The sequence below is a fragment of the Cynoglossus semilaevis genome, chromosome 1 (assembly GCF_000523025.1).
Source record: "Cynoglossus semilaevis isolate Cse_v1.0 chromosome 1, Cse_v1.0, whole genome shotgun sequence".
NCBI lineage: Eukaryota > Metazoa > Chordata > Actinopteri > Pleuronectiformes > Cynoglossidae > Cynoglossus > Cynoglossus semilaevis.
Genome location: NC_024307.1, coordinates 20,667,897 through 20,691,189, shown reverse-complemented (window position 1 = coordinate 20,691,189; position 23,293 = coordinate 20,667,897). Strand labels below are relative to the sequence as shown.

Sequence of the window (23,293 nt, the reverse complement as noted above, 5' to 3'; positions counted from 1 at the left end):
TTCAACTCACGGTAAAGCTGCTCCTCTCCTGTCTCCATTGATGTTCCACTGGGGGATATGAGCCAAGGTTTGTTGGGCTCCAACCAGCTGACCACCATCGACCAGTCAGAGCTCAGCACTCAGCTGGGGCTCGGACTGGGAGGAGGTAACTTGTTACAGCGCCCCCAGTCACCTGAACCCCCTCTGCCAGCTACAGCATCCCCAACTAGCTCATTACAGGACGATGACATGGATGATTTCAGGAGGGTCAGTCAGTACAACTTTTTTTTCCCAGAAATTCTTACATTTTTGGCAAAACTGGCTATAAAGTTTTTAAATACATGTTATCCCTCCCGCACCTCCAGAGCGTGCTTGTCGAATCTCCACTCTCTCACTCCGTCTCTCCTGGTGTCATCTCCCTTGACCCCACCATGTCCGAGTCACCCCTCTCCACCACGGCCTTTGCCCTCTCTCCAGCTGTGAGGCGTAAAAGTGACCCAAAGCCTCCTCAGAAACCGGTGGCGGCGTACGCTCTTTTCTTCAGTGACACGCAAGCAGCGATTAAAGGACAGAATCCCAACGCTACATTTGCAGAAGTTTCTAAGATCGTTGCCTCCATGTGGGACAGTCTGGGGGAGGAGCAAAAACAGGTGAGAGAAACAACTCAGGACACTGTAAATACAATCACATTAATGGTAAACATAAATGTTTATTCAAAAACAAGAAAGAAAATCATTGTATTAGTTGGGTTAGTGAACCTGATTGGTCGGTTGTGTTTAAATAGACATTAAACCCCATCTTGTTTTATGTCTTGTATGATTTGTCAAAATGATTATTTTCACATTTTTCTTCTCCAGGTTTACAAGAGGAAAAATGAAGCTGCTAAGAGGGAGTACGTGAAAGCACTGTCAGAGTACAGAGCCAGTCAGGCGTCTCAGGTGATTACATCAGTCTATGGAGGCGAAGTTTCATTTTGTTTTTGTGAATAAAACTTTCCCAAGATTTTAAGTGGAGTTGTAAAGACATGTTACCACCTGCAGCCTCAGATGACAGACCACCTTAGAATTTGAATTAGGGCTGCACAATGAATCAAATCAGAATCAAATCACAATCACAATTTTGGTTGCCACGAGTAAATTAAGATGATCATCAGTGATATTAACATTTAAAAAGTGGACTCTGCTGCATATGATCTCAATCACTTTCTCAACCAATACTCAGCCAACCACCAGAGAGCGAGAGAAAGCTGTCTAATTAGGAAGTTTGCCTCTAGGTCTGACATGCTATATGTAGTATATGAGTACTTAAGCTAAAAAATATTGAAATATGATTTTTAGTCCATATGACCCAGCCCTAGTCCTGGGTAAATTGTTTTTTTTATTTTTAGTTTCATTTAAATCTGAAAGCATTATTCACTGTTTTTTTTTAAATAGAAAGTGCAATAATGAAAAGTCATAATTTATAATTGCAATTTCAATATTAATAAAATAATCATGATTATCATTTTGGCCAAAACCCTGCAGCCTGAGTTCAATCAGAAACGCTAAACCGACAACAGTAAGGTCAGACGTGGAATCAGAAGAACAAAAAAACAACAACAACACGGGCTTTAAATTTTCTCAACTGCTTCTTGAGCCCACAGTCCCCATAATCATGTTGTGTCATTTATATTTTCTTCCTTCTGTTGCCACCTAAAAAGGTTCTCCTGTTTGAACCATAGAATTCATATGTTGATCATACTGAGGAAAACATAGTGATTGAGAAATTGTCCTCGTGTTGATAACGTTCATTTCATTTGTCTTTCTCTCCTCAGGTCCCCATTGAAGTCATGGACACGTCTCCATCGTCACCACCTCCAGCACCTTCTCCCACAGTCATCCAGATGTCCAATCCTGCTGGGCGGGTTACCCGATCACATTACAACCCTGAGGAGAACACCATCACCAACATCTGTGCCTCCAACATCATCAGAATGGACCTAGAGCAAGTCACCACCCGCTCACGCCTCAAATCCCAAAACCCGCCCACTTCCACTGCTCCGAACCCACCAGCAGTCACCAAGATCATCATTAAGCAGACCCAGCTGCCCTCTGGTGGTGTGTCGGTGACAGCAATGCCTGCCCCATCGCAGCGCCAGCCTCCTCCTCTGCAACAGATGCAAAGCACACCTCACCCCCCTCGTCTCCAGCAGGCACCGCCGCCCCTCCAGGCCAAACCCCGTGGAGCAGGTTTGGCATCTGCCTCGGCTCCTCCGCCGCTGCAGATAAAGGTGGTGCCGTCATCTCGTCAGACGGACTCAGTTGCTCCGATAATTGTGAAGTCGGAGGCAGAAACGCAGAAATCTACGTCTTCCTCTTCTGTGATGGTGGAGGTGGGGCAGTCGACTGTGGTGGTGAGGGAAGGAGAGGAGGAGGCAGAAGAAAGGGTGAGTTTGTGACACTTCAGTAACACAACAGTGAATTAATAACAATGAGCAACAACAGTCTCTTCATGGCAAGCTAAACTACGACCCTTTTTGTGGGTTTAAACTTTTATCAAGACTTTGTCAAAATTAAAGGAAAACTGACAATGTCCGAATTCTGGTTTTGTTTGAAATCGACATCAAAGCCCCTCAGTTATGACTGCAAACGTCAGGTCCAGAGAAACACTGATTCAAATAAAAGTGAACGAAATTTGAGAGAATGTTGAAAGCTGTTTTAAGTCTGAAGGAGATTTTAGTTTGAGGACACGTGGCCAAACATAAAAAGCCAGACTTAAGTAGATGTATTTTTTCACCACATTGTCTCCAAGTCTTGAAGGATTCTTCTGACCCTCAACCATGATTAATCAGGATTAATCATCAGTAAATAAACACGTCTTTCTGGTTTTGTTTGTGATTCAGATGGAGGTGGTGGTGAATGTGGCCTCCAGCCTGAGCTCCACCCCTGCCACCTCCAGTCCAAACATCTGCGTACGTGCCGGCTGCACAAACGTGGCTGTGGAGAGCGAAGACTGGGACAAGGAGTACTGTAGCAATGAATGTGTGGCCACACACTGCAGGTATCTCCACTTAATGCCAGAAAGAAAATACAAGCACACATCACAAATAAGAATGTTTCCCATTATTTTGTTTTTTTAATTTATTTTTTTCCACAGGGATGTGTTTATGGCCTGGTGCGCCATCCGTGGGCAGAACTCCACCACGGTCACATAGAAGTATGGGCACGTGAATGAAAGAGAAGGTGACCACACGTACATATCGTAGCCAGATAAGACTCAGGAATCTGGGATGAATTTGTCAATCATGTCGTTTTAGATGTGCAGAGTTAAAGAGGGAGGTGGGTGTATTTAATTTGTTCCTGTGGTTCCAATTATCTGAAGAAAAAAAACAACCTAAACTAAACAAAGCTTTTGCTAAGGAAACACAGACTGGTCTTTACTACGTTGATCCTTTTAAGGTTGTGGATGAAAATACAGAAGAAGAAATCAGAGACTCTTGTTGATCAACTATTGTGAATTTTTAAAAAAAGGACATTTCCTATGTGCTGCTTGAATTTTTAATTATTTGTAAATAAGGAGAAAATAATTCAGGATAAAATCATGCTCCTGCAGATGTTTCCACTTCTTTATATCAAAGAAAAACAAACTTCAGATGGATTTTGCTTTTCTACAGTCAGTTAGAAGTGTTTTTTTAACCTGATTTTGATTATTTTGACTGTTACGAAATTTTGGCAAAGCACAAAGAGGTTCTAATAGAGGAGCTAATTTTGGAGAAAATGTATTTGGACTCAATGCCCCATTTGGCCACACAGACTCTGATTTCTGTAAGCAAGTCATCAGTAATCCATCCACACTTGAAGTCTTTGGTCACTTCTAGTGTTCAAGTGTAGGGCAGATAGAAAAAGATGTGCTGTTTTACATGTTGACCAAACAAAAAAAACACCGGTGACCCTAAACTTGACCAACCTTCATAGATCAGTTTGAATATTGCGTTCTGTGGGTTACCTTAAGCGGTAATCCCTGAGGCACCACCGAACATTACGTTTTATCCCTAATTTGTCTCTAAATAGGATCATGATTTACAGTCATTGTATTCAGTTAAAAATCAGACTGTAGCCTTTAACACTACAAACTGCTCACTTAATTGTTTATTGGAATTAAAACTGATTAAGAAGTTGCCCATCAATAATTTAGTTTACTAATGATATTGCCCCCTGGTGGTTATTTTAAACTTCACACATCCCCCAGGAACCTGGAACTTTAGGGTACCATACATAAGCTGCTTTTCAGATGCTTTGATGTGGTGATGAGGAGGACTCGGATATTTACACTGTTACCTTGAAACTCCCAGCAAAACGACATAATGTCACTGTTTTTACGTTTTTACTGATGGTTTAAGGGCAAGCTGCTCTGAAGCAACCTCTGCTGGATCACACAGAACCTTGTGTGCTTTTACACTGTATGTTACAAACTCCTCATTTTTCTAATTTAATAAAATCTCTCAAAAGGTATGTGGATTTTTGGTATTGGCTTTAAAAATCACTCCACTATTAACATTCTGAACAAAGATCCAGAAATTGTTCTAGAGAGTGGAATATTGTGAAAAGTCTTTCATTTTACTTCAAATCATTTTACAAAATTACTTCTGGAATAATATCCTGGAAATGTTGAAATCAGGTGCTAATATTCAGGTAATAAAGAATATTTCAAATTATTTTCAGTTTTTGTTTATGCTTTTTCAGTGACCGATTGGGGATTTAAAAAAAAGTGGAACTAGATAAACCTATCCCAGCTCTAATCAAACCTCTTGTAAAAGGGAAATGGGGAAAATTGATCAAAACTGAATTTAAACAATATCTTAGTCAAGGCGCTTGAGTTCAGTGCTAACTAACAATAACAATTATAATGCTAAGAGAAGAATTATCAACAGTCAAGTTCAGTTATATGCTTATGACTCTGGTTGATGTTAATATTCCTGGAAATGTTTTTATTGGTGAAATAAAATATTTTATGCTTTCAATAAACATTTGGAGCATCATTCTGTCCTTATACCTAAGAAACTGCAGACAATTTTTTGGACAGCACAGCATTCTGAGTGTTTTGTGTGTCCCACAAATGAAATGCAAGTTAGAAGATTCACTCTGTACTGACGCTCTAATTTATTTATTACGAGACTTACTTTGCATTTAATTATTGTTTAATTTAAATAATTATAAATGATTTTTTTTTAAACATTAACACAAAATAATGTCAAATGTGTGGTTGTCGAACGGATATTTTAATAAAAAATAAGTCAAATAAAATTTTCCGCTTCTACTAATCTCGCGAGAATGAGGTCAGCCCTTTCACTGTTTGATGACGATGGCGGGAAAAGCCATCATGGCGGGAAAGAATGCATGCAGCATGGTCAACATGTGGCAGAGGGCGCTGTTGCTACCAAGCTTTGATATCCACAACAAATCTTTAAAACTTCACAGACTAAAAAATGATGGATAAAATGCATATCGTCATATTTTCCCTTTAGTTTAATTTAATTTGCTAAATATACACGTAAAGTTGAACAGGGAGGGGGTATGTGGTCGTGGTGCGTTTAGGAACAGTTTATTAAAACTCGTGGTGAAAAGGAGGCGAGAAAAAGGAGGCACAATGAGAAAAGAGGAGGGGGCTTGCTCGTAATTAAAACGGCTTGGTTAGTGGGTGGACGTGTGTGGGGTGGACAATTCTTTTCTGATTTTAATATTTTTCGTGTCTTAATGTCTTAGGTATTTGTTATTTGATAGGTGTCTTGTTGGGTTTTTTTTGTCTTCAGTGCGTGAGACTTCAGTAGTTGGAATCTCAAGGACATAAAGAATAAAGCGTCCATCTCGGTGGAAATAAAGTGTGTTGTCGTTGTCGCGGATCCTCATCATATTCAGCCTCATCTCCCTCCACCTCCTGCTCGTAATCGTCATCACCATCCTCCGGCCTCCTGAGAAGCAAAGCTGGGAGCTGGAGTTTGCAGCAGAGAGTACGCAGCATGGCGGTAAACCTGGACAAGGAAGCTTACTACCGCCGCATCAAGAGATTTTACAGCAACTGGAAGGTAAAATCATATGTGGTGCGTCTTCCGAGTCGTTACGTTTGTAGGATTTTATTTAATGTAAACGAAGAGAAAGTAAACGGGATGGAGAGAGTTAGCCGCTGAGCTAACGGCGAACTCAGCCGCGTTTCCAAGCCGAGTGATGTGACTCCTCAACCGAGGTCTCTGTCTGAGGGTACCGCAAGGGAGGTGTGAATAGGCAGGATTCTTGTAGCACGGGTCGACCTAGTTTAGTTTCGAAAACTAATTTCCCTACTGGGAGATTTCTGAATCTATCAAACTAGCTTCTTTCATGCTAAACCCAGCATATCATTCTATTGAGCGCGTTACCTTAGCGCGCTAGCTGTTTAGCTAACTTCCCAATCTGGAAAATGTAATTGTTCCCATTATTGTTTAAGATGGCAAATCAACATTTACAAAATATCAGCAAAGCAAAACAGATTATTCGACATTCTTGGCATGCGACAGCAACTCTTTAATGGCACTGTTATCGGTCCCTTTCTGTTTATGCTAAAAGGCTAATTAGCATCAGAATAAAGTGACATGTGTATGAAGTCTCAAACTAACTTTAACCGACATTTCTAACGGTTGAAGCACTGTGCAATTAGTTCTGATGTTTTTAGATCAAGTTTATTTTACAAGTTCCTAAGTCAACTCTGTACAAGAGTGCTTGAGGTTTTGCATTACATTGGAGGTACATTACAGTTGATGTAAAAGGAAGCTGTGCAACATAATTCGTTCGATCTGAATATGTACACTTAAATCCTTTACCTCCCGGTGCTATGCACACACTTTTACAATAACTCTTATTACTGACGTATATTTTCAATACATTTTAATACTGACATGTCAATGTAAGTTCACACAGACAGTTAATGTCATAAATCTAAGCACTAACTTTAAAATAATTTTCACAAGCACTCATTATACAACAAGGTTTAAGACAAGTGTTTTTTTATTTAAAAATATCACCAGTCACATCTGTCAGTAGTCACTGACCCCTGTGTGACCTAAGTCTACTCACCTAATACATACATTTTCCTTTCTTTTTTTTCCCACCTAGAAAGGAGAGGATGAGTTCGGAAAAGTCGACGCTATCGTGGTGTCTGTTGGAGTGGACGAGGAGATTGTCTACGCCAAGTCCACAGCCATACAGGTAAGGTCTTTTGAAGCCAAATTATAACTCCAGTGGATACAGATGTTGTCAGTCTTTTTTGCAGTTTCTACTACAAACAGCAGTAGTTGTTTGTTTTTTATTGAATTAAAATACATTTTAACAAGATTCTTTTTTAATTTGTATTTGTGTCATTTGAAAATGTGTCTTGTCTGTGATTGTCTTTAAATGTTGTTGCTTTTCTCTGTGCCAAATTTAATAAAATCCTTAAAGAAAGACAAGCCTTGTATGTGTGCTAAAAGTTCTGAGCGGTTTATACGTTATTTTATGCCTCAAGGTTGAACAAGTGCTTGAAGACACTAACTTGGTTTACATTTTTTTAACAACACAACTTCCTGTCACTGTCTTCATCATTCAATGGGTTAAACTGCACTGAAAGAAGTTGCCACTGAACTGCACTTATTTTATGTTGTTAGACGCTTCAATACCTTCTATTTCACACTTGTTTATATTAAATTGTTAGTTTGATCTTAGATGTGTTAAATAACTGACTATTTACTGTTTGTTTTTGGGGTTTTTTTTCTCAGACATGGCTGTTTGGCTATGAGCTGACGGACACCATCATGGTGTTCTGTGACACCAAAATCATTTTCCTGGCCAGCAAGAAGAAGGTGGATTTCCTTAAACAGGTGGCAATCACCAAGGGGAATGAGAACGCTAATGGTGCTCCGCCCATCACCCTACTCACCAGAGAAAAGGTAAAGCCTAAGCATTTCATCTGAGAATCCACTTGGAGTTCGATACACTTTTCCCTGTTAAAGTTTTTGTATGAATTTCATGTTGCTCAGTTGGGTTGCGTAAATAATTGCTGATGCATTTTTTGGGATGTAAAATGTTGTGTTAAAATTTGAAGGTCTTAAAAATTGTGAATCATTAATAATTCAGCCATGTTTTAGGCAGGCATTGAATGAGTGTTGCTTGTTTTTGCATGTTTGAATTTATAGTTTGTCTACAAATGATTGTTTATCTAATGGATAGATACGTTTCTTCTGTTTCTGTCACGTTTGAAAAACGTTTTGGTCCTGTGTTTATATTCCAACATTTAAAAAAAAAAAAAAAGTTTTTTTGTGCCATTTTCTGCGCCAATTGTTGATCAACAGAATTAGTATCTACTGGTCACACTGCCAAATGGTAGCATGATTTATTTATTGACACTGACTGCTCTTCGTTTTAGAACGAAAGCAACAAGGCCAACTTTGATAAGATGATCGAGGCCATAAAAGGGAGCAAAGAGGGAAAGACAGTTGGAGTTTTCAGCAAAGATAAATTTCCTGGAGAGTACATGAAGAGCTGGAACGACACGATCAACGCAGAGGGACTGGAAAAGGTAAATATGGAAAAACATCGGGACTAAAAATGATTGTGTGTCACATGTCTGAATCAAATCTGCCGTCTGCCCATTGTCCAGGTGGACATTAGTGCAGTGGTGGCATACACAATGGCAGTGAAAGAAGACGGCGAGCTGAATCTGATGAAGAAAGCGGCTGCCATCACCAGTGAGGTTTACTCTAAGTTCTTCAAGGAGCGGGTCATGGAGATTGTGGATGCAGATGAGGTCAGATTTGTTCAGATGTTTGTGGCAGGAGACCATGTAGAGTGTAAACATTTGTGAAATGACAATAATGTGATTGGTTTTTTTTTTCCCCTAATTCTTTGTTTTTTGTTTTTTGTGTCCCTCTGCAGAAAGTGCGTCATAGTAAACTGGCTGAGTCGGTGGAAAAAGCCATCGAAGAGAAGAAATATCTAGGTGGCGCCGATCCTTCCACAGTTGAGATGTGTTATCCTCCCATCATCCAAAGTGGAGGCAACTACAGTCTCAAGTTCAGCGTCGTCAGGTAACCTCAGATGTTGCATTTTACTGGAGACATCGAGGAAAAAGTTCTCCTAGTTTCCCTAAAAATAGGTTTGAGCATGAAATGTATATTTTTATGTAACTCGTCTACAAATTATACACTGTTAAAGAAGAAATACCATGAACTGTACTTTTTATTGAATATCTAACAGGCTGAAAAATTAAAAATGATCTCAAATTTAAAACAGTTGTTCAGAGTTAGTTGTATTAGTTAGTGGTGTTCACTTCCTGCTGTTCATCAGCTCTTTTTTTTTATTCCCCAACTGCTTCTCTCTGCTAGTGATAAGAACCACATGCACTTTGGTGCCATCACCTGTGCCATGGGCATCCGCTACAAGTCCTACTGCTCCAATTTGGTGCGAACCCTCATGGTGGACCCCCCTCAGGAAATGCAGGACAACTACAACTTCCTGCTGCAGGTGGAGGAGGAGTTGCTGAAGGAGCTCAAACATGGTGTGTCCAAGGAGAATGATTCATTTTCTGATTAAATTAATGATTTGAAGAGTAGAAAATGGTTTATGATTCAATTTTTTCTATTTATTTGTGTTTGATTTTCATAACAGGTGTAAAAATCTGTGACGCCTACAATGCTGTCCTGGAGTTTGTGAAGAAAGAGAAGGCAGACCTGGTGCCAAAGCTGACCAAAAACCTTGGGTAAACACATACACACACACAACCAAAGTGAAACCGTCTTCTCTGCTTTCATTCAACCAGCCACTGACTCCTGTGGCTGTTTTCTGTCTTGTAGCTTTGCAATGGGGATCGAGTTCAGAGAGGGCTCTTTAGTTCTGAATGTAAAAAACCAGTACAAGCTGAAAAAAGGTCAGGACTTCATTTTTCCAACATTACACAATTCTTAGTTTGGTCTTTTTCTGTTGAGTTTTATATGGAGGTGATTTGCTTAAATTGGTTTTGTGTGTGTTTACTGTAGGCATGGTGCTGAGCATCAGTTTGGGATTCGCCGACCTCGAGAATAAAGAGGGCAAAAAGGACGAGCAGAAGAAATATGCCTTATTTATTGGTGACACAATACAGATCAACGAGGTGAAAAATCAACTGGAAATCTCCTAAAGGATTTTTGTTAATGTCTGTTGATGAGATTGATAATTGGCTGCATTTTTTTTCTTCTCAAAATGTTTTTCCCCTAACGGCCAGAGGAGGTCAGATGTCATGTCATGTTTTAAACCAGGGCATTCTTTTTTATTTCACAGGAAGAAGCTGCGACCGTTCTTACACCAGTCAAGAAGAAGATAAAAAATGTGGGAATCTTCTTAAAGGTGTGTGTCTGGTTTTATCTTTGGAATCTTTTTATAAACCAACACAGAGAGTGAGTGAAGGAAAAGTAAACATAGAGCTGTTACTACTGTGATTCAGTAAAATGTGAGCGTGAATTTGGCTGAATATGATTTCAGCCTTCTATGGTGCTTCATTTAATGCATTTAAAATTAAATATTTTTTAATTTGTCATATTTTGCAACCCAGGTAATGTTTCCTGTATTGTGAGAGCAGTAGTTAAAGTATTTGGACCAGTTTTTTGGTGGCTAAATGATAGGAAAAAAAATTGGGCCATAAATATTCAATATGACTGAAAATGTGGACAAACATTAAATGGTTCCTGTTCTCTAACACACTAATTGTAAATTAAACATGTGGAGACGGTTTGTGTAAAACTGTTGAACTATTTGTATTGATAAGATTTTTTTTTTTAAATTGTTGGACATGTTGCTGCTAATACTTTTAGACACACAAGTGAGTTGCTGCATAGTAAACTGCTAATACTTTTAGACACACAAGTGATACACTCTGGGTTTCTAGGTTGCTAGGCTGCGGCGAGTCTTGCATTCATTGTCATTGTGTTGCACTGTACTGTAGAAAGTTTGAATTACTGGCCAATTGTGATTCTCAGTTTCTCTCCACATTTCTTAAATGACCACAGACCAGGCCACTGAGGTCGTGCCTGGGCCACATGTGGCCCACGGGCCGCCATTTGAATAGACTGGCTTTAAGGGCACAAACACTGTAAATGGTTAGTGTTTAGTTTGCTTGAGTTTTTTTTATTGTGTTCAGATGTTTGCAGGACAATAACTACTAACTGGCAAAGAGAAAAGTTTGCAGCTGATTGGTGTCATTTAACATCATACACAGTAAATCTGTACTGCAGACAAATGTGTGTTAGCACTTTTTAACATGTTAGGAGGACTAATGTTTGTAGGTTATTTACTGTTGATTAATTATTTTAAAATTTGTCACCTTAAATTCCAAATCTGAAGTCAATCTCACAATATGGTGTCGTACGCTCCTCAGAATGATGATGAGGAGGATGAGGAGGAAGATGGCGACGATGCAGAGGAGCTGTTGGGAAAAGGAGCGAGGAGCGCTGCACTGCTCGCAGACAGAACTAGGGTGAGTTCTCTTTATTGTAATTTAATACGTACCGGTTGAAGTTGTTGACTATTCCAACACGTGAATGGTGATCAGTGTTGATTATCTGCCCTGACCTTGTGTCAATAACTGAGAGTATGAATGTCTTTGTACTCTTATCAGCTACTGGGGAAGGTAAGTATTCACCGTTTCTTCTCCAGTCTCATCAGTTCAGCTGGTTTACCTGATTAAAATTAAAACCTGCTGATGGAAAGTCTTAACTTTTTATTTGTTTTTGTCTTTCTTTTCCTTTCTCCATTTTCAGTCTTTGAAGAGATGTTCTTTTACTCAATGTGTATTTTCATGTTTCATAACCATTTTAAAGATGCATCTCATCTTTGTATTCTGCATGTTTTTATGCTTTTTGTTCAATGCTTTTCCTTTTTTTATATACTATTAACCTTCAAAGTCACACCGTGGCCTTCGTTGAGCCATCACTCAGTTATGTCTGTTATCAATCACAGAATGAAATGACAGCAGAGGAGAAGAGGCGGGCCCACCAGAAAGAGCTTGCCAATCATCTGAACGAAGAAGCCAAGAGGCGTCTTACTGAGCAGAAGGGGGAGCAGCACACTCAGAAGTGAGTGGAGAAGGCCTGATGGGGATGCTAGAACAGGGACCAATTAAGTCGGAGCTGCTATTTTGCTTTTTTTTTTTAATTTCTAAAACATTTTGTTTGGAAAAACAAGTGTTTTTATTCAATTTCAAAAGGACTTAGGGCTTTAAGTTAGAGCGCTAAAACTCTATAAAACTGGATGTTCTTGTTGCAACACAAAGCTGTAAATGAAAATGGGATTCACAATAACAGAAACAGGATCACTGTTTACTAAGAGGAGTAAAACGGATAATTCGTCAGTAGAGGGCAGCACAGTGCAGCTCAGTCAAACTGATAAAGCTTTTTGATATTAACTGAATTCTTTACTTTTTTTGACAGGGTCAAAAAGTCAAATGTTTCCTACAAAAATGTGTCTCAGATGCCCCGGGAAAAAGAAATCAGAGAAATGAAAATCTTCATTGACAAGAAGTACGAGACAGTCATCATGCCCGTTTTTGGTATTGCAACGCCGTTTCACATCGCGACCATTAAGGTACAGAAATGTTTTATTTTTCTGTCAACCAGCTGTGGTTATTTTATATTATTATATTGTGCCTCATGGACTAAGAAGCTCTTTTGTTGTTTTTGTCTTTAGAACATCAGTATGTCAGTAGAGGGCGACTACACCTACCTGAGAATCAACTTCTACGTTCCCGGCAGCTCCCTGGGACGACAGGAAGGAAATATTTTCCCCAACCCTGACGCCACATTTGTCAAAGAAATGTGAGCCTTTGTGTTTTCCTCATCATGCTTCCTGCATGCTGTTGTCATCCCGATAAATATGCCTTCATCACCGTTTTATCGTCTTTTTTCAGCACATACCGAGCGTCCAACCTGAAAGCCCCGGGGGACATCTCTGTTCCATCCACCAACCTGCAGAACGCATTCCGAATCATCAAGGAGGTGCAGAAACGGTACAAGACACGGGAGGCCGAGGAGAAGGAGAAGGAGGGCATCGTCAAGCAGGACTCGCTGGTCATTAACCTCAACCGCAGCAACCCCAAACTCAAAGACCTCTACATCAGACCCAACATCGCTCAGAAAAGGATGCAGGGCTCGCTGGAGGCACACACCAATGGTGAGGGGAGAAGTCTAATGAGCTGAAAAGCACCAGAGAAATCTCCGGATCGCTGTGAATGTTCTCTGCTGGTCTCTTGCAGGTTTCCGTTTCACATCAGTCCGTGGCGACAAAGTGGACATTCTTTACAACAACATCAAGCACGCCATCTTCCAGCCATGTGACGGCGAGATGATCATTGTTCTGCACTTCCACCTCAAGGTGCGTTGAAATGTTCATCATGATTTGTTAATATCTATGAACTCAAGATGTTTATGTTGTCCAATCTTGACTATTAAGGTTAAATATGTGCAACTACCACACAGGCTGTTAGTGTTGACAGTTGGTAGTGTTTTGTTGATTGCAAAAGGCATTTGATCACAGTATTCACTGCTGCTAATTTTTATATTGCATAACAATATATTGTATTGTTAACTTAAAACTAGCTAATCTGTATTGTTATTAAAGATGATCCACATTAGCAAGTAGCAATGATGCTAAGTGTATCATCAACATTTGAAAATGATAATGTTTACATTTTAAGGGTATCTTCATTATTTCAGACAATTTGGTTATTCTTGGTCTTGCATACCTTCAAAAGCACGCAGGACTGTAAAATAGTTTACTGTTATTTTATATTTTTCTACCTGTACTGTTTTTATTTATTCTTTTGTTCATCATATATATGACATAATACAGTATGTCGTGATCATTTTCTGCTGTATTGCGAGGTCCAAGAACAGCATGTTCTGTTGACATTGTCTTGATCATTGTGTATAACACATTAGAACAGTTATCATTGCCTGTTTTGCGTTAAGGTGAGTTTTTTTTTTTTTTTTTTTTTAAATGAGGGATACTCTTCAGGCTTAGTTTTTGACTAAATACAATTTAAACAGAAGAAAAAAGAAACCTTTATCAGTAGGTAGGGAGGGCCAGTGATCTTTAGCTTATACATAACTGAACTTAAACATAGGTTCTATGTAACAGATTTGCTGGTAACATTTTCATAGTAAACCATGAAATTGGGTTTTGCCTGCAGTACCACTGCTGGCCAGTAGTCTACGGAAAATTAACTTCCTTAATGTCCTACAGGAGGATGACACATGTTTTCTGTAATTGCTCTGAAATAGAAGAACCATTGTAATACTATGCTTAACACACGTTTTGGATTGATTGTCAAACTCTTTCACTCAACCCTTTTCCTCCAGAACGCCATCATGTTTGGCAAGAGGCGCCATACAGATGTCCAGTTCTACACGGAGGTGGGCGAGATCACCACAGATCTGGGCAAACACCAACACATGCACGACAGAGACGACCTCTACGCCGAACAGATGGAGCGTGAAATGAGGCACAAGCTAAAGTCGGCCTTCAAGAACTTCATCGAGAAGGTGGAGACGCTGACAAAAGAGGAGCTGGAGTTCGAGGTTCCCTTCAGAGACCTGGGGTGTGTCCAAGACTCATTCTGCTTCATAAGAGATAGGATCACATGGTGGAACATAGAATTGTGAAGAAGTTTGTACTAATAGTTTGATTTTTGAATTGTTTTTTTTCCCTTTTAGGTTCCAGGGTGCCCCCTATAGGAGCACCTGTCTACTACAGCCTACGTCCAGTTCTCTAGTGAATGTCACTGAATGGGTGAGACTATTCGGACCACCAATTGCGACTGTAGAAAGAATTTTCATCAGCAATATTCAGAATATTGAGCTATAATTCTTGTTTAATTACTTTTAGCCGCCATTTGTTGTCACCCTGGATGAGGTAGAGCTGGTCCACTTTGAGCGTGTTCAGTTCCACCTAAAGAACTTTGACGTGGTCATCATCTACAAGGACTACAACAAGAAGGTCACCATGATAAACGCTGTCCCTGTCAACTCACTGGACCCCATCAAGGAGTGGCTCAAGTAAAGACTTCTTGTCTTCTTAAATGTGAAATAAATGATGTCCGTTGCTCTGCATCCTCATCAGGAAAAGAACACTTTGGAAAAACTCTTGTATAGAATTATAGTGACAGGCTTTTGTCTTGTCTTCAGTTCATGTGACATCAAGTACACAGAGGGAGTCCAGTCTCTGAACTGGACCAAGATCATGAAGACCATTGTGGACGACCCAGAGGGTTTCTTTGAGCAGGGCGGCTGGTCTTTCTTGGACCCAGACAGCGAGGTACGTCGAGCACTTTTTCAACATAGGGTTTCTCCTCTGTTGGCATCAAAATGGTCCTTGTCGAAAACCACTACGCTAACTTTTTTTTTGTTTTTTTAAATTAGGGAAGCGGCCCAGAGATGGACTCGGAGTCAGAGATGGAGGACGAGACGTTCAACCCGTCTGCAGATGAGGAGGAAGAGGAGGAAGAAGAAGACAGCGATGAAGATTACAGCTCGGAGACAGAAGACTCTGGTGCGTGAAGTTCCTTATTTTCTGCCCTCGGTGTGCTTTCTTTGTTGGTTCTCACTGTGTGTTGTGTACTGGTCTTGTAGATTACAGTGCATCACTGGGCAGTGAAGAAGAGAGTGGCAAAGACTGGGACGAGTTGGAGGAAGAAGCCCGCAAAGGTTTGTCCTGTTGTTTAGCAAAAATTAAAAATCAAATTTACCACTTTGGTTTTTTTTTTTTTTTCAGTTTTTGAATTTGTATTCAACCAGTATCTAACATATTTACAGCAAACAGCCATGACGTCACTGAAGTTTGGGCATTTGAAAAGCATTTTTCTTTTTAATTAATGGCTGTTTTTTTTTTCTTCTGCTGCTAAAAAAACCTCAGTTTTGTTCTTGTTACCAACTTTAAAATGTTCTATATTTACATTTAAAATATAACACCTTCTTATGCGTATAGAGTGGGCCCCAGTACAAGTTTAAAATACAAGTATTCCATGTTACGAGTCTGCAACTATTGCAAGATTTTGCTCCTGATATGAGGAATTTTTTTTTTCCGCATCCATTCAGTCGTACAGCATGGGGAAGCCGCAAGCTCTGATGCCAAAGCAGCTGCGGAGTTCGTCACAAACTTTGTGTTTAATATAAATAATATACTGTATATAAACCTTCTCCTACCTTAGTGGTCCAACACTCTCTCGCTCTCTGTCCCTTGCTGGGTTATTTTACCCATTTTATGACAATAATATAAAATGTTTACTTAATTATTTTATATTATCAATTTATTTGTTTTTATCTGTGTTTTTGATATTTAGATGGGGAAAAATGTATAGTATATTGCTGGGGGCTCGAGAGTATTCATTGGTTTAGTTATTTTTAATGGGAAAAATTTGATTTGGATATGAGTGGATCGTGACACTAGTGCTGTTGTGGAATGGATTAGACTTGTCCACTGCATTCATATACTGTACATTGAAGGTAATAAGTTTACATTCTTCCTCCGAAAACTGTTTATTGCACAAAAAACTAATGACCTCATGAAATGGGTCCTGAAAATAATTGTGTTTAAATTGTTATTTAAGATTGGCTGTATAGTGCATGAATTTTGTGAAAATTATTTATTTATTTTACAGCTGACAAAGAGAGTCATTATGAGGATGAGGACACCTCCAACAGGAAGAGGAAAGTCCGGTCATCAGCACCGCCCAGCAAGAAAAAGAGGCGGTCCTAAACAAACTATACACACACATATACACACACACACACACTGCCAAAACCCTAATTGCCCTGACTGGCTCTCTCTCCCTCTCTTCCTCTTTTCATTTCTCTCTCACACACCCTCTCTCTCTCTCTCTCTCTCTCTCTCTTCCTTCCTTCCTCTCCCTTCCTTCCTTCCTTCCTCTCCCCCTCTCTTTCTCTTTTCCCTTCTCTCTCACATACATGACATGTACATAGTTTGTAGAACCTCTTTTTTTGTGTTGGTAAGTGAAGTGTTGACATTGATGTGGTCGAAAAGGAACCAGCAACACATACATACACATTATTTTTGTTTTTCTCTAATTTCCTCATTCTAATTGTTGTGTCCTCTTCTATCGCTTATCAGGGTTTCATGTTTGTGTGTGTGTGTGTGTGTGTGTTTGATGGGTTTTTATTGCGAACATGCATTATTTTTGTTTAGGAAATGTTTCTTAACTAAGAAAAGAACTGATGATCCTCTGCCAAGTGTTTTTATATAAAACTGAGAAGCCTTTTTTTCCTCTTCCGCCTTCTCATCCACATTTCACTTCTCAGTGTTTAAGTCGTGGCATCAAATTAAACAAAATTTCTTACTTTTTTCCCCCCAATCAGGGCTGATAAACATTTTCTGGATTTTTTTTTTTTTTTTTTAATTGTACGCAGACACACACACACTGTCTCTTTCGCACTTGTTTTCATGTTCTTTTTGTTTATTTTGAGTAGAAATGTTATTTCTGAGAATCATTTTTGTTTTTGTAATAAAATTAAAAGAAATTGTTTGTCTTCACCTATGTGTTGCCTCTTTCATTGCTCCAGATGTCATGACCCCTTCTGATTCAAGGTCACCTTGATCTGTTAAGGCCACTGACCCTAGGTAAGGCCAGACAGAACGTTTGTGTGCTACAACTAATGGTGCGTTCAAGTTGAACGAAAATGTTATACCCTCCGTGTCGGAATTTTAATCGGACCTTAAATCCCTTAAATCTACCCACCTGCACAGCGAAACGTGTTGGCTAACATGACTAACGGATACATTTACATGGAGAAACGCCCACAGTTGGGTAAAATTTGTTTTAAAAATGTGTGACGGTAAGGTACGTGGTTTTAAATATCAACTACCTTGCAAAGTATAGAGTTAGTTAAGTCAGTAACCTTGAGTTAAGAATCTATGTTTTTTTAGTTTACTTTGTTTTTTTAAAAACCTGTTTTCCAGGGGTAAAAATGTCAGCGGAAGAAGATTCGAACTGGTATGAACTGGTTTTCTTGACCAAAGACGCTGACAGATGGGTCTCGAAGAGCCAACCGGGAAGGTTCGGTTTAAGGTTTCGCCCCTTCAAAAAAATGTATCAAAAAAATGTATATTCACAGGTTTTCATTTTTAAAAATGATTTTAACATTTTGGTTTAAGTCAACACTTGGAATAATTTTATATTTTACAGCGACGGCTTAATTAACCGATGTTAATGTCCCCTAGTCGGTAAAGGATAGCTTTAAAATAGCTTGCCGAGTCATTATTCATATGTAGCTGCCGGCAATTTATTCTAAGTGGCCGAAAACGGTTATGATGTCATAATTCTAATTGAAAAGTGCGCGAATGTGTAATTACTGGTCATTAGTTTGAGAATTCAGTAGGAGGCGATGGCGAGATTAGTGACCAAATACAATATTGCAATCGTTTACTTGGAAAACGTTTACTTTTCAGCTCAATTAATTTGTATTACATTTTTGTCCTTTGCCAGGGAAAAATGGACATGGATACGCAACACTATTCCTTCCTGTTTCTTACAGGTAAATACTTAAAAACCCACTGTCATCCTATCTTTTAGTAGCAGGAAGCATTTTAAGGAGCTGTTTGCATTTCTGTGGTGGTGAAAGTCTTGTAGAGATTATGCAAATTAGCTGGAGATCATTGTTCCATGACTTCTGGTATTCCACCATTTAAAACAATATACAAAAGTTTCTTGACTTTTGAAATGTATTCTTTTTTGGACTTGAGTTTTCAGGCACATTGTGTTAAACATTGAATAAAATCATGATGAGGCTTACGTGCAGTTATAAATGTGCTGTCTGCAGTCTAAGCCTTAAATAGGTCTCTGAAAGTTCGACCACTTCACTCTGAACTATTTCGGGGCTACAACATTCATATCAGTAACCTGCTGTCTTCTTGGACAGACCAAAAGAACAAGTTCTGAAGTTGTGGACTTGGACAAACCTTTTGAGCACAGCCATTTAAAATAGCAATATTTTAAGATATATGTGTCATTTTATTTGTATCGGTGAGACCACTGATCACGTGTCCATCCGCAGGTCTTTGTGTCCTCATCCCCTGCCATCCTCTCCAGTATCACTTCATCAATACCCCTCTTTCCTGGTTGAATGCCCAAAAATACTGCAGGTCACAGTTCAGAGATCTGGCCACAGTCTTTGACGTGGAGGACATGAATCTTCTTGTGAACACGGCTCAGGACTCCAGTGGAGGATTCACCGCAAGGGCCTGGATAGGGCTGTACGACAACCTCACAAGCTGGAGGTGGTCATTCACAAACAGCAACTATTACCAGGGTTACGGGATGAATTACAGACAGTGGGACTTCGGCCAACCAGACAACTTGTTTGGGGACCAGATGTGTGTGAGGATGTGGAGCCGAGGGAAATGGGAAGACTCAAACTGCTTCCTGAGGAACTCCTTCATCTGCTACGATGGTCTCAGTGTAAAGCTACAGACAAGTCTACTGACAGATATTGAGGTGTTCTCTTGTTCTAATGTCCTGCTGTCTTTCCTTACAGATACTGCCAGGGACGACAAGCGTTTCACTTTTGTGGCCCAGGAGATGAGCTGGCCTGATGCTCAGCAATACTGCAGGAGACACTACACAGATCTGGCCAGTATTAGAAACCAGGACGAGAACAACCAAATTCAATATTTGGCCAACAACATGGGGGTCTGGATTGGACTGTACAGGTCAGAAGACATCATCAGACAGATTGAATTCATATTTTGCAGCAGATTATGCTGATTACTTATTAATAATTGTGTCCAACTTCATTTTTAAACTTGTTCGATACGTTATCCAGGTCTGGTGTATGTTGCTGTTTCACAGACTCTATATAATCTGCAGCATGTCTGCAACATCACCTGTCAAATTCAATGACAGCAGCTATTTGAAGAACACATACCTCCGTGTGCCACAGAGAATATTCCTTGATTTTCACTGTCAACTTTGAAAATCTCAGTGCAACAGAAGTCCATCTAAAATGTACATTTCTTTCTACAGGACGCGGGATTGGTCAGATGGTCGTGACTCCAAATTTCGCTACTGGGCTATCGGACAACCAGATAACTTCCAAGAGTCGCAGAATTGTGTCACAACTCATCTGGGCAACGCAGGCCGGTGGTCCGATGACTACTGCAGTGCACAGCTAGCATTTGTCTGCTATAAAGAAGGTATTAAAGTTGTTCCAATGTCTTGTGTTACTGATGTAGTTGCTGACACAATATGCACTACCGATTCAATACTAGTACTTGTACTAGGCAACTAGTACTAGGCAAGTGCTAATAGACAAAATGTCTCTGTGTAGTCCTAATAACGCAGGATTTCTGGATCTTTATGAAATTTTGTCAGTTTGTAGAAAAGATGAAGATCAGTGATGCTCTTCCTCTTCATGCTTGAAATTTGGTTATCATTCCATGATGTTTTCTTTCTCATTGATACTCTTGATATCATCATTAACTGTGACAGATGAACGGTCAGGTACGATACCTGTGTCCAGCACCACTGCTGTGACTCCTGACAAAATAACTTCAGCTAAGGCGGCGCAGGTGTTAACCGCCTCCAAACAGTTGGAGCACGTAATTCACTTGGAAGTCACATTCACCTCCAAGGAACTGATCAGTGAAGAAAATGTGAAAGAGTTGGTGGATGCTGAGGTGAGGCAAAGAAATGTCCAAAAGCTACATTTTATATATACTGTATATATACATATTTTTTTACATTCACACCTACACAGTGTAGGACCAGGTAAAATACCACCTGAATGATGCTAATGTTGTTTTGTTAAACTCAGCTCTTTGCTTCTTTCTAGTTTCACCAACGTCTGGTAGAAATGGGACTTCCTGAGAACATCAAGCTCAGCCTGAAGAAAATTGAGAAAGTTACTTAAAACACACATGGATCAGAAACTGGACAATCAGGATGTCCAGTAGATGTGATGGTTGTCTGACAACCTGCTCTGGTCACATCATGAAGAGATAAAAACATTTGTCAGAATATGTAAAATGTTGCTTAAAAGTTGGATTTTAATGCAATTTTCTGAATGTGTTCTTCTATGACTCTACTTTGCTGTTGTATGTCAGCCTCAAACAAATGTTGCATCTTTACAATACTGAATTTTCCTGGTATTTGGTGCTCTGTAACATTTTTGTCTGCAGCTTTCACTGACTCTGGTTCTGGTGTAGTAGTTAACAGCAAAAAGAAGTTGCTACTGGTTTAGAAATACACAAGAGTGATGTAAAGTGTTGTTTGTTTTGGGATCTCAGCAATAACATTATTGTGTTAACCTCTGTCAGAGAATTTTAAATTCCAGCCTGAACCTCTGGCTATCACACCATGTTAATAGGACAACTTTAAGCTGAACCTTAAAGTTTAATTTCCTTCAGTCAATTTCCAAGTGTCGTATGTGCAAAAGCATTGGTTTTGCCAAAAATACTACCAGAAATTAAGAAACAGTCCATTGCGGTAGATTGCTCAATGTGTAGATGTTTTATAGAAACAAAGTATTTTACAGCTGTGCTATGAACCCAACAGAAGGCAGTACATGTTTGTGTTGCATCTGTTTTTATAACTTTTTGTAAGTTAGGAAAAAAGACCCATTTCTCAAAATTCTTTATTGATCACAACCAAGCACACAGGTCAGGAAGTCAGTTCTGCCTGACAAATTATTCATTATATTAATGCACAGAAAACCAAAAATGTCTCTTGTACAAATCTTGACCTAGAGAAACAGCTTCTCAACAAGCAGCAAACTCAGTGATGTGATGAATGGTGTTGGACAACAGTCCTACAGTAATGACTGAGTTTCTTTCCAGCACTATCACAAGAAGAGAGGTTTGTTAAATAAAAAAAAACGACGACATTAGATAGCTGAGGCTACGGTTTAGATGTTTGTAGTTGTGATCGTCCATAGAAACAGTTAGTGTTTTTTGTTTATGGGTGACACATGCTCCCTCGTCTGGTGAATCTACTAAGCAAATTAAAACAACTAAAACACTGGAATTACCATACTAAAAGAAACAAAGCTGATTGTACTCACGAAGGTACCGTGGTTCAACCAAATTTGCCTTGACTTCACTGTACACTGAAATCACTGGGGGTTTTTTCTGTGGGCTTCAATTTATAAAAGTGAACCAGCAAAATAAATCCTAAATTTAAACAGTATCCCCCAGGACACTATAAAGGAATACCTGATATATATTTATATATAACTTCCCACACCTAACTACACTGAAAAAACTCTTACATCAAAGCATAAAATGGTGCCTCCCATTGTAATATTTCCAATCCATGTTTGTGACTGATAGTGTTCAAAAACTTTGCATAAACAAAAAAAACCTAAAAACTTAAAAAAGAAAAAAGAAACCATAGTTGAGTGGCTTCTTTATTGGGAATATGGTGTCTTTTTAGATAAAATTCTGTACAGGAAACCAAGTTCCACCCCTGAGTTCATTAGGTCATAGACAACCATTGAACTGTTTGAGGGTTGACTGTGACAACTCGGTCATTTCACTCCACATTTCCATGTTTAGCTGCTCAGTACAACGTGTGAACAATGAAACGGACAGGAACTAACACCTGTGGTGGTAAGTGCATAGACCCAAAAGAGAGATGATTGTGCAGATTCTACAGCAGCCATGACACAGCAGCAGTGCTCGATGCAGGCAAGAGCTAGCATCCTTACCATAGGGTAGTCTCCTTTTGAATTTTCTCAGCAGGTTGGCATTTGTGATCAGTGATTGGCTGTTATGAAAAAATGTGTTCCCTTGGATTTGCATTGCGTCCATTCATGCCTGGATTTTTTTGGTTGCCAGCATTGAGAAATCATAGCTCGTGTTAGGTCACTGGACAGTCATCAATCACAGTGCGTGTGACAGGGGTTTGTTTCAATTGTCGCTGAATCGCAGTCGATTAAAGGCCTCTTTGATGTCCTCATCCTCCTCTGAGGGTCTCACACCACCGACACTGAGCACCTTGCTTTGGGGAACATCCTGCTTCAGCTTACGTTTCCTGAGGATCACGGTGCCTTGTACGCCTTCCGTCGCAGGTCCTGTTAGCAGGAAGTAGGCAGCGTGGCGCCCCCGCTCCAGCAGAGTGGCTGCAAAGATACACAGAAACGTCATAGGGCAACAAAGACTACAGAGTAACTTCATCTGATCAGTCTAAGTCCAACAGTTCAACTATTTCACATCATGCCATGTGAATATTGAAGATCTTTTTTTTGGGCTTATGTGAAAAGCTCAACACAGGCTGCGTTGATTAGCTTTTCTTTCGCTTT

The 23,293-nt window shown here is 39.6% G+C and overlaps 4 protein-coding genes across 9 annotated transcripts in view; 3 read left to right on the top strand and 1 right to left on the bottom strand.

Moving 5' to 3' along the window:
- Positions 1 to 4,978, top strand: part of tox4b (TOX high mobility group box family member 4 b) — a 9,392-nt gene extending 4,414 nt beyond the window's left edge. The window contains exons 5-10 of the mRNA XM_008318320.3: positions 15 to 246; positions 345 to 629; positions 837 to 917; positions 1,793 to 2,404; positions 2,861 to 3,018; positions 3,115 to 4,978. Coding sequence (XP_008316542.1) covers positions 15 to 246; positions 345 to 629; positions 837 to 917; positions 1,793 to 2,404; positions 2,861 to 3,018; positions 3,115 to 3,172 — 1,426 coding nt within the window. The 3' untranslated portion in view covers positions 3,173 to 4,978. The remainder of the gene's footprint in view (positions 1 to 14; positions 247 to 344; positions 630 to 836; positions 918 to 1,792; positions 2,405 to 2,860; positions 3,019 to 3,114) is intronic.
- A 652-nt stretch (positions 4,979 to 5,630) lies between these two features.
- On the top strand, positions 5,631 to 17,155 carry supt16h (SPT16 homolog, facilitates chromatin remodeling subunit). 2 transcript variants are annotated; one of them, XM_008318342.3, is made up of 24 exons: positions 5,631 to 6,040; positions 7,101 to 7,193; positions 7,739 to 7,909; positions 8,386 to 8,538; positions 8,620 to 8,766; positions 8,895 to 9,046; positions 9,344 to 9,516; positions 9,627 to 9,717; positions 9,812 to 9,885; positions 9,995 to 10,107; positions 10,275 to 10,340; positions 11,368 to 11,466; positions 11,949 to 12,064; positions 12,419 to 12,572; positions 12,675 to 12,802; positions 12,895 to 13,157; positions 13,240 to 13,358; positions 14,345 to 14,583; positions 14,699 to 14,774; positions 14,871 to 15,040; positions 15,170 to 15,299; positions 15,404 to 15,533; positions 15,614 to 15,688; positions 16,642 to 17,155. In XM_008318342.3, exons 1-24 carry the CDS (start codon positions 5,975 to 5,977, stop codon positions 16,737 to 16,739), a joined length of 3,096 nt encoding a protein of 1,031 aa, XP_008316564.1. In that variant the 5' UTR covers positions 5,631 to 5,974; the 3' UTR covers positions 16,740 to 17,155. The 2 variants fall into 2 exon arrangements, with proteins under 2 accessions (XP_008316564.1, XP_008316554.1); XM_008318332.3 differs by having other exon boundaries at positions 5,631 to 6,055.
- A 142-nt stretch (positions 17,156 to 17,297) lies between these two features.
- Positions 17,298 to 21,869, top strand: LOC103384722 (macrophage mannose receptor 1). 2 transcript variants are annotated; one of them, XM_017033167.2, is made up of 8 exons: positions 17,298 to 17,618; positions 17,958 to 18,046; positions 18,481 to 18,532; positions 19,140 to 19,447; positions 19,532 to 19,706; positions 20,020 to 20,189; positions 20,485 to 20,672; positions 20,828 to 21,869. In XM_017033167.2, the coding sequence occupies exons 2-8, from the start codon at positions 18,028 to 18,030 to the stop codon at positions 20,903 to 20,905; spliced, it is 990 nt and encodes a 329-aa protein (XP_016888656.1). In that variant the 5' UTR covers positions 17,298 to 17,618; positions 17,958 to 18,027; the 3' UTR covers positions 20,906 to 21,869. The 2 variants fall into 2 exon arrangements, with proteins under 2 accessions (XP_016888656.1, XP_008316583.2); XM_008318361.3 differs by having other exon boundaries at positions 19,052 to 19,447.
- Positions 21,870 to 21,917: 48 nt separating this feature from the next.
- fam234a (family with sequence similarity 234 member A) overlaps positions 21,918 to 23,293 on the bottom strand; it is a 7,919-nt gene continuing 6,543 nt past the window's right edge. For all 4 annotated transcript variants that reach the window (XM_025062860.1, XM_025062861.1, XM_008318372.3 and 1 more), the window contains exon 12: positions 21,918 to 23,113. In XM_025062860.1, coding sequence (XP_024918628.1) covers positions 22,902 to 23,113 — 212 coding nt within the window. In that variant the 3' untranslated portion in view covers positions 21,918 to 22,901. The remainder of the gene's footprint in view (positions 23,114 to 23,293) is intronic.

What these genes read in the sequence shown, in the direction of transcription:
- LOC103384722 (XM_008318361.3), top strand. Translation starts at nt 17,966, where the DNA reads ATGTCAGCGGAAGAAGATTCGAACTGGTATGAACTGGTTTTCTTGACC. An exon ending in GATGGGTCTCGAAGAGCCAA is followed by an intron (nt 18,047 to 18,480) that starts CCGGGAAGGTTC and finishes TTTGTCCTTTGC; the next exon opens with CAGGGAAAAATGGACATGGA. An exon ending in ATTTGTCTGCTATAAAGAAG is followed by an intron (nt 20,190 to 20,484) that starts GTATTAAAGTTG and finishes TAACTGTGACAG; the next exon opens with ATGAACGGTCAGGTACGATA.
- supt16h (XM_008318332.3), top strand. Translation starts at nt 5,975, where the DNA reads ATGGCGGTAAACCTGGACAAGGAAGCTTACTACCGCCGCATCAAGAGA. An exon ending in CCAGTACAAGCTGAAAAAAG is followed by an intron (nt 9,886 to 9,994) that starts GTCAGGACTTCA and finishes TGTTTACTGTAG; the next exon opens with GCATGGTGCTGAGCATCAGT. An exon ending in TTCACATCGCGACCATTAAG is followed by an intron (nt 12,573 to 12,674) that starts GTACAGAAATGT and finishes TTTTGTCTTTAG; the next exon opens with AACATCAGTATGTCAGTAGA.